An 11,685-nucleotide genomic window follows, 5' to 3' on the forward strand; every position below is an offset into this window, starting at 1 on the left:
TCTTTAAGAATTTTGTATTACCTTCGACAAATTCTGTTGGGAATTCCAACAATTTATATTATAGGACACATCATTTAGTTCAATACTACTTGATTTGGTCATCTGGCAATGTATCTTATTTTACAAAAGGAATTGATATATCCTAAAACCATTAAGCCATACTTAATTAGTTTCAGCGTACTTTGGGCCCATTTACCTGTCCCTTGGGACTGCGAATGCCCACCACCGTACAACCCTCAGTGGGTGGGATTACGAGTGTCGGGAGTGTAGAATCTCCTCCTATTTTTGAAATCAGTATATGTATAATCGAGAACAAAACTCAGTTACCGTCAGAACCTTTACAAGTGACACCCAGAACAGAACCAAGTTAGAATCAGAACACAGTTACACAAGCTTAAGTTACAAGTTAGAACAGAACATTGAAAGGTTACACAAGAACAATTACAAGTTACAAAACAGAATATTACAAGTGACAGTCAGAACACTTGACTAGTTACAATAGAACAGAGAACAGTTACAGATACATAGTATACAAGACTGTAATAGAACAAATTTGTACGGATTAAATGTCAAGAAGTTTACGAAGCATTTATATATGTATAATTGTTAACACGAGTATATATATTTGTTAATAAATTTAAGGTGTTTGTAAATAGTTATTGGACTTATCTATTTACTAAATAACTCGGCTCCACGAACTTAGTGGGAGCCTACAAATTCTGTGGAGAATCTTGGATACGCAGAAAGCTTAAACTCGATGGAGAAATCAATAATAAAATGTTGGTTACACTCGACCGTCAATTCCTATATTATTTACTCAATCTATAATTAACTTGTCCACTATAATCAGTGTCTCCAATAATGTTACTATTTGATCGTTTTACAGAAATCATGGCCTCTCTGTCTCTTGATTCAAGAGAAAACTTTCGACTTTCTACTGTTATGAAACATACTTTTTCTACTAATGCGAAATATAATTTGTTGCATTCACTTATTTAAACATGAATTCCGATTACTTTAACGATAAATAAATAAATAGTGAGGAGAATCAATGAACTCCTATTACACGAATGATCCAATTCTCTTTGTTTTCCAATGAGTTCAAATATCCAATAGCATAAAGCAGTATCCATAAAAAAATATAAAGGCCTATTATAATAATGCTTAGCGCCTCATATAAAGATCATGTGCACCGATAATGTGCCTCCATAGTTCACAAATACTGTATTCTTATTTTTTCTACGAAACTTTCTTTAAAGAAAAGATGTTAAGAAAGCCATTACTGAAGTTCCCAGTGAAACTCGCGTAAAGTTTCGATTTTTTGGCTCCGTTAAAATTTTAATCCCCTTAAACGGTCACTGGTGTACCACTAAGAGACACGAGGTCCTTGTGAAAACTTCAACGCGTAAAAAGTTTAATTTTCTCGTTGATAAAATGAAAACAGGCCAATGTCTTTGAAGCGACGGGAAAAGGTTACGTTTCGTTGAGAAATTTTCTCACTCTCTTGCGTTGAAACGAAAGTTCCAAGAAAGCTGCGAAACGTTCTAACGAAACAACACTGGTCTCGAAAGACAGTATTGGAAAATCGTTTAAACGGTTTTTCCGGCGACAGAGAATTTCTACTGCACGTTGATCGTCAAACATGCTGTCAATTATGAAAGCACTGCCACGGGAATTCTAGAATGATTACAGATGCACTTGCACAGAGGCGACTGCATGTTACCGTGTGCACAACAATCTGGCCAGCGATGAACAAGCGACCGTAATCAGAGATAGAAGGAACAAAGCTAAATGCGACCGTGGATTCGCATTAGCGATTATAGAGCCTATTAAATTTAATGGCGAGCGTAAAGATGCCGATTAGAGCGAAATCACGCGGACGAATCGCATCGTTAAATGCCAAAAAATATATGTTTTCTCTTTACGACGGATGGAGTGAAAGTGTACGTACGATGCGGATGCAATTTATTGTGGAAAAAATTTTTTTAACGACACTCCAGCTTTAAATACGTCATATTTCACTATACGCGCGCAAAGTTGCAGCTAAATCTTGCAATTAGGCATTTTTAGATAGACGCGTAATACGCAATTATGAAGAAAATATACCCAAAGGATTTTAACCAATTTTTCGAATTTTATTAATAACACGTAACGTTTTGAAGTCAGAAACGAATTTACGTCTCTCGTAATCGTTCTAAAAGATTATTATTTTGATATACGTGCTACTTAAATTGCACGAAAAAGTTTCTTCCGTTTTTCTTTTTTATTTTACGATTTATTCGAGCGATAGTCAGTATATTTTAAAGCACAGAAAAAAAACACTTGCTTTTTTCTCTCTATTGGATTATAATGAATTGGACGAATTGGAAACGTGCCATCAATTTCGGGAAGTGAATACAAACGTTCGAATATGCGGTTCGGAAAAAAGTATCGCTACGAGGCTGATCCCAATGCACGGATCGATGACACGCTATGTTGTCGGAATGTTAAAAAACAACGAAAAACTCGAGGGAAGGTTTAAAACATTTAATGGGCATATAAATAGATAATGGCGCAGCAGGCCATTCATAAGCTACGAAAATGAGCGTACACGCATGGAAATTCGAGGAACAACCGGTCGGTGAACAGGAATATCGCGAGGCGAAATCATTGTCAAAAATATTATGACTAAAGTGGATTCGATTCCGGCGAATAAAGTATCAAGTATTATTGGACATTCGACCGACAAAACGGAAATTTAAATTGTATCCGTCGACAGAGGAAAACTTTGGAAAATATATATTCACGAAAACGTGCGCAACAACGCAAACCTGAATGACATAATATTTTTGAGTTTATTTTATAACGCTAGCAAAATACGACGTCATTGTTTGTTAGAAAAACGACTGATTCATTAATCGATACTGTAAACAGTAAATATCGCGTTGTCGACAATTTTTAATTTCATTTCCTGCTTTTCAGCGTGGAATTTATTATTCGTCCGTGGAAGCGTAATAAAAGTACGTTTCAACGGCAACATTTTACTGCTTATTCAATGCGTCCTCGCGCGCCCGGTTTCGCGCTAATTTTGTTTCGCGATTTGCCGACAATTTCATTTTTATTAGGTGCAAATCGAAATCACATCGAAGCCCATCGTTCGTTTCGCGCTGATTTACCAACGCGCGGTGTTCCCCCGACTCCTCGAATCCCCATTAATCGGAATATCCATGAATGTGCATACTGTATTCTCATTTATACGCAAATGCAACCGGTACAACAACGAAACAGAGTCGCCGTGGAATCGGAAACTGTTGAAATTTAGTTGGCAAACGGAAACCAAAACCGCGTTTCGCCTATCTCCGCTGGCAAACTCTAGGTTGACGAGGACGGTTCGTCAATGAAGCTTGGAAAAAATAAAAAAATAACCTAAGTGAAAAATAACTTAAACTTTTCGTTGGAATATGGAAATTCGATATCAAACAATAGACGTTGTATTGATGCCATTTAGGCTTTATAAAAGTGCTGTGCACATTGTCGACTTCTCTGTACAGTTTTGTGTCTTACTTTCTATATAAAGTCTTGTGAATATACAAATGTAATTTCGTCAATTATTTCACCAACTTTTGTACGACTATTTCCCTTCGTCGAGCAAAGAAGATATTTTCAATATCACTCGAGGTGAGTTTATCCGGTCGTAATGTGCCTTCGCCGTCGACGATGTAATCGTATCCTCCTGTAAACTTAAACAATGCAAAGGAAGACTCACCTCTTTCACCTTGTCCCTCCGCTCCCTGGCGACGGGGTCCTTGTCCTCTCCGCCGACGGTCAAAGGAAGCTTGTCCGCCGGCGCGGGTGGCACCGTCTCCAGGACGTCATCCTTCCGGTGAACGGCCAAAGACGAGGAACTACTCGCACGCACACGCGAATCACCAATCACTTCCGGTTTTTCCAGAGTCTTCTGTAGCTGGTACGCCTCGTCGATCTTCGCCTAAAAACCGAGGGCTCAGGTCGTATCGCGGTTCGAGATTCTTGGACGACGATCATTTTCAAACAATTACGGGCCAATTTAATTACTTCGTCGCGAAGTCCCGATTTATCATTTACGAGCAATTATTTCGAGAACACGATCAAACCCTATGTAACTTGACGAGAAAATTAATATTACTGCAAATAGAATTATACAGGGTGTACCGCATTTTTCCGTACACACTTCAGCAGTAATAAGACTAAAATGTTATATAACAAAAAATCTATAAATGCTTTGTTAAGAAGTTATGAGAAAAATATGAAATGTGATGTTTTTTTATTTACTAAACAAACAAATTTACTAAAATTTTGTTTAAAGAGAGCAACTGCTAGTTGAGGCACGAAGAAATATTTTTAGCGTAGAATTATGTGGATAACTTAAACATTTCTTTATCAGAATTTAGTTTCTATCATTTATCTTGAATGCTGAAGTATTCTTTCTTCGATGATAACTTTTTGTTGTCATAAAATTTTGAACTGTTGTTCAAGTTTATGCTCAGTAAAGTGCAAAGAATCTCACGATATCGAATGCTTGCAAAAGATTGATTTTATTTTATTATCAATTTCTTTTCTTATCTTAATGTCCTGAATCTCAACCGAGTTTCACAGTTCATATTTTTGACATCACTTCTTTAAAAAACATTTATGGATTTTTTGTTATATAACATTTTAGTCTTATTAATACACGTTGTAGACTTGCTCTAGTCAAACTTGAAAACGAAACGACTAATTTTTCTTGAAGAAAAATAACTAGATATCGAATTAAATATTGTATAAAATAATACGATCAGGTACTCTAATATATGTATTCGAAATAATTGTTTGCGTGTAAAAAATTATGAGATGTTCATTCGATCGCGAATGGCTAAAGTTCGTAAACAACGTTTGATATTTCTACAACGATACTGGAAACGAGACAAAATGGGTATCTGATTGCAGGTGCTGCTGTATTATATTGCAAAACAACGAGAATGTTCGACCTGGAAACATGTGGCAATCGCATTGCTAGACGAAATGATAAAATTGTTTCGAATCGATGAATCTGAACGATCGTTCAAGGTTTTAGGATGCTTGAGCTGGAGAGGTCAGTAATTTGCGACACAATCTCTTCGGTGCATGAACGTTCCCATTTATTCAACAAACGATTCCATTCATTTCGAAACATTCCTTCCAACGCTTACAATACAATAATTTCAACGGCATCGTTTCATCCCATCGTCAGATACCCATTTTCTACCCAATTTCCGTTCAGGGCCGCTATTACGCGCGTTTTAATACTAAATTCGCGACACGCCCGGGCGGTCCATCGAGATCTCGGTCTGTGAAAATCAAATTTCCTCGGTTCGCCCGGAACCAAGTATATTTATCTGAATACCGCCGTCCAAATGCAATCTCGGCTCGACGGAAATGCGCTTCTTTCGCTTATGGTTGAAGAAAGCCGCGATACCGTCGTGTCGACCACCTAGCCGCCGCGGTTTACACGAAAGAAAAGAGAAACGTCGACCTCGCGACGCCTTTAATCTCGTTTTGCGATTAAACGCTTTCGCGCCCAATTAAGTCACCGGTTCTGCGCTTGACGCGGCGTAGATTTCTTTTTCCAAAGTTCGTCCAAGTTTGCAAGTTCGATCGTTTCGTATTTTGCACGGTACAGTCGCGCTTACGAACAGTTCCCATCAAACATTGCGACATCCAATATAGATGGAATTAATTTGATACATGATTTTCGTAACAAATTAGTTTGCAACGATGTCTTACTCGCAATAACTTCAATTCCTCTAACCTGTACACGCAAGTAATCGGTACGTTACTTATTCTAATCAACACTTTAATGGCCGCACGTATCACGCGACGATCGTTGTCCGTCACCACTGATATTGTAGACCAAAGTGAGATACACGAAGATGCTAGGAATATTATTATAAAGAATGTAATCTCAACAAACGTAATAAGTTGAATGTATGATGAAATAATGACCGATACAGTAGATCACGCACATGTGACAGTGGCCAACGTCTGCTAGCTTGCAAAGTCACGTATACGTAACAGAAGCCGTCAAAGTGTTAACCAATTATATATCAAACGATTGTACTTTTATACGATAGTATATAGTATAGTTCCAACGTACTATCTTAACTATTAGTCAGTGCTTACGTTACGAGTTCTGAAAATATTTGTTTTTTTACTAAATTGATTAGTTATCACTGACAAAATTTTTATTCGAAACTGTTCTCTCGAGTGCTGTTTACCGAAGCAGATAATTCCATTTGTATTCCTAGTCAATATGTCGATTACAAGCCGCCTTGTAAGTTTATGTTATTGCATTCTATTACTGATACAATTAATCATATTTAAGATTGCTCGAGACGCGAGGCGCGATGGTATAATCGCTACTTGATATCTTGATTGATAAGATTGACTTTGTATAAAGATAGCTTTAATGGAACTATTTATTCTCGCTCGCCTCAATTTATATACGAGGGTAGGCTGGAAAGTAATGCACACATGCTTGTAGAACACGAACGAAATGACCTTCTAATTGTTTCCCCTCTATACGCATACGCAGTTTGAAGGCCTTGCATTCATCCACTGTATTTTGAGCAGCGGAAGTATGGAGACGTGTTCCAATGCTATGCCAGCGTGCTGTTATCGAATTTTTAACTGCTGAAAAAGTGACTCCTACTGAGAATCATCGTCGTTTAAAGGTTGTTTATAGTGACGATGCTATTGATAGGTCTACTGTAAATCGATGGATAATAAAATTTCGTGCTTGCGAGCCTGGAAAAGCCACAATGAAACACGCAGCGAACGTCTGAAGAGTCTCTGCGAAGCCTGAAGTTTGAACCGATTCCACACCCTCCTTACTCTCCCGATCTTGCGCCTTGCGATTTTTATTTTCTTCCTCTACTAAAGAGAGACTTTAAGGGTAATCATTACACCTCAGACTATGAGGTGAAAGCAGCTATCGAATCCTGGATTCGAGAAAAGTCGCAAGAATTTTTCAGTGACGAAATGAAAAAACTATTTACACGTTGGGAGAAATGTCTTAACGGTGACTATGTTGAAAAATAAATATATGATTTTGAAGCTTAAGAATTTTACTTTAATGTACCTTTTTGCCCGATCTTACTTTTTGTTCGTGTTTTACAAGCATGTCTGCATTACTTTTCAGCCTACCCTTGTATTATGCTCGTTCATTCGGTACGTTTGCTATGAACAATACTGCCGTGGCACCGTCGCAATTTTCATCGTACACATTAGGACATTTCGTTATTCGTTACTTCTTGGGTCGACTCTAGTATGAATAAGTTCACTGAATCTGAGAGAGATATGAATCGTTAGGTAAAAGAATTTAAACGTGGAAAGGAATGCCAAACGGAACACCAGACGTTACGTAATGTTCCTCGTTGTCTGGAGAGTCCCATAAAATGCTTGTACGAACTATGAATTAACATATGCGCAACGTGAACGATTATCACACTTTCAATCGTAAAAATAATTTGCTTCAGGAATGTTTAAAAACGTTACTTCCAATGAATAAAAATACTCGACTGATTTTTCAAAATATACTGATTACGATACTTACTTCCTAAGATACAAGGTAAATCTTTATTATACAAATTTTGAATATACAATAAATACTGCACATTTAAGTACCACTGATTATTCTCCTTGATTTAATTTCTGGCGAACTAATCGAGCTAATTGAACCACTGAAACGATTTGTAAAAACGTCTGACTGTTACGTGCCTTCAAATACGCTGTCGACTGGCCCACATTTAATTCGATTAATCTGTATTCTTCTGCTTTAATGTATGTATATTTGTATTCTTTTGCATTGTGTAATATATAAACTATATCCCTCGATCGACCTGGTTTTGAGGAAAGAACATCGCGCGAATCGATCGAAATTTTGTCTGTAACGCATGTAATTATAATATATTAAGCTTCAAAGTATACCACGTTGGTGATCTAAAAGAAACGATCGATAAAATACACCGGATGTTCAGCCAACCCTGGGAAAAATTTTAATGGAAGATTCTAGAGGTCAAAATAAGACGAAAATCAAGAATATCAATTTCTTGACTGAGGCTTAATTAAAAAGTTATTAAAAAATTAAATTAAAAAATTTCAAATCGTTCTCGAAAAATTAATTTCGGTTGCGGGGCTCAATTATAATCATTTTTTGTGAATATACATATCCCTGAAATCCTACCCACTTTCGAGAAAAAAAAATTCGAGTAGGTACGGAAATTTTTAGAAGAAATTAAAAAATTCCAAATCATACTAAAAAAATTATATTTAGTTATAGAGGTAAATTGCAATCATTTTTGGTGAATAGATATACCCCCGAAATCCTAACCACTTTCGAGAAAAAAATTCGAGTAGGTATGGAAATTTTTAGAAGAAATTAAAAAATTCCAAATCATACTAAAAAAATTATATTTAGTTATAGAGGTAAATTGCAATCATTTTTGGTGAATAGATATACCTCTGAATTCCTAGCCATTTTCGAGTAAAAAATTCCTTTCCGAAAATATTATTTCAAGCCAGAAATGTCTCTCCAATATTTCATGCGTATCTTTAAAACATCATAACTTCTGAACGGATTGGAGGATCTTAATTTTTCAAAATACAAACAACGCGGATTTTAGTGAAGAATATGTAGAAATTCTAACAATATCGAAAAAGTTGTTCCTTGACACCGTAAAGTGAGAAAACCTCCATAAAAGTTGTGCAATCTTCAAACAGCCATAACTCCTACAATAATAAATATATTTCAATGAAACTTTTTTCTGAAGTAGAGCTCATGGGTATCTACAAAAAAGTATTAAACAACTTTACCGTACAACGTCAATCAAATTTATTAAAAATGGAAAACAAATTTTTAAGAAGAATCGACAGGAGTAGGTGCCTATATTTTTCGGCGAAACAACAAATTTCAAATAGTTCTGAAAAAATTATTTTCGGTTGCGGGGGTCAATTACAATCATTTTTGATCATTAGACATGTCCTCGAAATCCTACCCACTTTCGAGAAAAAAATTCGAGAAGGTACTGAAATTTTTAGACGAAATTAAAAAATTTCAAATCATACTAAAAAAATTATATTTAGTTTCAGGGGTCAATTACAAGCATTTTTGGTGAATAGAGCTATCCCCGAAATCCTACCTACTTTCTAGAAAAAAATTCAGTACGGGCGGAACTTTAAACGTTAATAACTTTTTAACGAAGTCTCGATCAACAAATTAGTATTCTTGATTTTCGTCTTATTTAGGCCTCTAGAATCTCTCATTAAAATTTTTCCCAGGGGTGGCCGAACACCCTGTAGATATATTATATGTATCGAATCTGCTGAATCAGATTTCCACTGATAAATAATGTTTTTGATAAAACTGTAGCCATTTCATCTGCGACAACCTAACATATAAGAAAATCAAATTAAAAATTGTACACGTTGTACCATATTAATGATTTTTATGACCTCCAAAACATAAGACAAATATTCGACTCGTCACTACCATCAGATCCTAAATGAAAATTAACGAAAAAAGTTCTATGATATTTAAAAATCTCCTATTACTTATGACTGAATACTATAATTTTCATTACAAAAATAATACACCATTGTTGATCGAATTAATTAATATTAATGAAAAAAGTTCTATGATATTTAAAAATCTCCTATTACTTATGACTGAATATTATTATTTTCATTACAAAAATAATACACCATCGTTGATCGAAAGAATTAATATCTAATATTACTAATATTATTAATATTCCTTATTATTTACATATCGTTATTCCGTTAATACGTATCTGATTTTTCGATGCTACGAATTGATCGGGGAAAGTACATATGTTGAATGAATGCTAACTTCTCGCGACACCCTATATACACGTCGGTGGGAGTGAAGTGCCTTGACGAGGGTCGCGTCGATGCGTCGGAAATTGTGCTCCGAAATTCTAGAGGGAAAGTCTATTAGCGTTGATAAAAATCGTTCTCGCGTAGCACTGGCTGCAGTACGATGAAAAATTAGTTAATTCGATCCCGGTCAACGAAGTTCACACAGTTACGTTTCGCAATTCCCTCCGCGTTTAAATCGTAGTCACGACGTCATAACGTGCCCGTATACAACATCGGGGAATCGCACGAAACAACGCAATCGAACAGGCAATAATTCAGACTTTCGAACCGTACTATAAATATTCCGCTACGCAACCAGGAACGTAGGTAGGACGTTTCGTGGAATTAGTCACGCGGAATGTTTCGTTTCTTTGCGTGTCCCGCGCAATTTACGCAAACGATCGAACCTACGAAAATGAAAGCCCACGCTGCGATACGAGAAACGATCATCGAACGATCGATAGTCGACGAAATCGAGCATAACGGGACCGTCATCGTCCGGTGAATATTCTATAGACGTCTACCGCTCGTGTCATTGGCGTTCGAGCGATGACAGTGTTGTAGTTACGACGAACACCAGTGGAAAGTCACGCGGGAGAGTCTGGTAAACAAAATAGTTTCGAAGAATCACGGGACCGTGTGAACTTTTAGAACCGTTACGCGCGCACACGTGTGTCCGTGATACGTTTAAATGGTCGTATGTAAACAAACGAGACGCAAGAACGTGTTATTAGCCGAAGAATCGCAGCGCACCGGACGATGAGAAAACGGACGCTTTCTGATCATTTCGTAGCGGACATCGAATCGATGTGAAAGCGAGTGACATGAGTCTCGAATGTCACTGGAACGGTGACAGGCGCCACGAATTCGAACGGCTAGAAATTCGATAGTCGAGTATCGAAAGTCGAAAGAAGCGCAACGTCGAGACGACAACACTCGCGCGGACCTGAAGCTTCAGCTTGTCCTCGATGACATGCACATCCTGATGATCGACACCCTCGTGTCCAGGTGGAACGGCGTGTGGATACCATCCAGACCCTTCGGGGGGGCCCTTCAGACCCCCTTGCAAACGAGGTGGCGCCGGTATAAGTAACTCCGGTCCCGCTTTCTGCATGTGCTTGTACACACGATAAACACTGTTCACTGCCACGCCGCTGGTGCCGGAACGGAAATCCGGCAAAAAGAAGAATGTTCCGAAACACACGACCCCGAACGACAAAAACACCAACAGAATCAGGTACTTCTCACGCGGACGAAACGACCGTCTCGAGAGCAAGGGCACCGGCGCACCATTCGCGAACCGCTGATACGACGGCAGAATGGTCGACGACGTTGTCATTTTCACGATACCGTCACGTCACGCACTCACTATCGCACTTAACGTTTTCACGACAGACGAAAACCCGAGCACTCGTGCGCGTTGTTGCCCTTTTCCTAGCCGTCGCACGCCATTACGAATACGGTGGCACGCGAGCACCACCTGCTCGCCGAACTTGACACTTGGACGCAGCGCGAGCGACAATCAGCTGGTCGCGGCTTACTCGTCAACTACGTGCCCGAACCTCGTACGCCATTGGTCGACACGATACCATTCGGGTTTCTTCGGTCGATACGCGACCGCAGACGAAGTGTACGAACAGACCTTACGCCATAGACTAGGTATACGAGTAGACTTTACATCCAATGTACTTTGTCGGCCCATTTTTCTGGGGTTCTAGTAGAGCCCAAATTACCACTTTTGTGTCACTCGTAACATTCCCAACAGGTCACACA

The 11,685-nt window shown here is 38.1% G+C and overlaps 1 protein-coding gene across 1 annotated transcript in view; it reads right to left on the reverse strand.

Moving 5' to 3' along the window:
* LOC143345741 (mannosyl-oligosaccharide 1,2-alpha-mannosidase IA-like) overlaps positions 1-11,378 on the reverse strand; it is an 831,836-nt gene extending 820,458 nt beyond the window's left edge. Inside the window, exons 1-2 of the mRNA XM_076773117.1 lie at positions 10,859-11,378; positions 3,746-3,967 (exon numbers count right to left, since the gene is read on the reverse strand). Of these exons, the coding sequence (XP_076629232.1) occupies positions 3,746-3,967; positions 10,859-11,251 (615 nt within the window). The 5' untranslated portion in view covers positions 11,252-11,378. The remainder of the gene's footprint in view (positions 1-3,745; positions 3,968-10,858) is intronic.
* Positions 11,379-11,685: the final 307 nt, after the last annotated feature.

This window comes from Colletes latitarsis, chromosome 9 (genome assembly GCF_051014445.1).
Source record: "Colletes latitarsis isolate SP2378_abdomen chromosome 9, iyColLati1, whole genome shotgun sequence".
Lineage (NCBI taxonomy): Eukaryota > Metazoa > Arthropoda > Insecta > Hymenoptera > Colletidae > Colletes > Colletes latitarsis.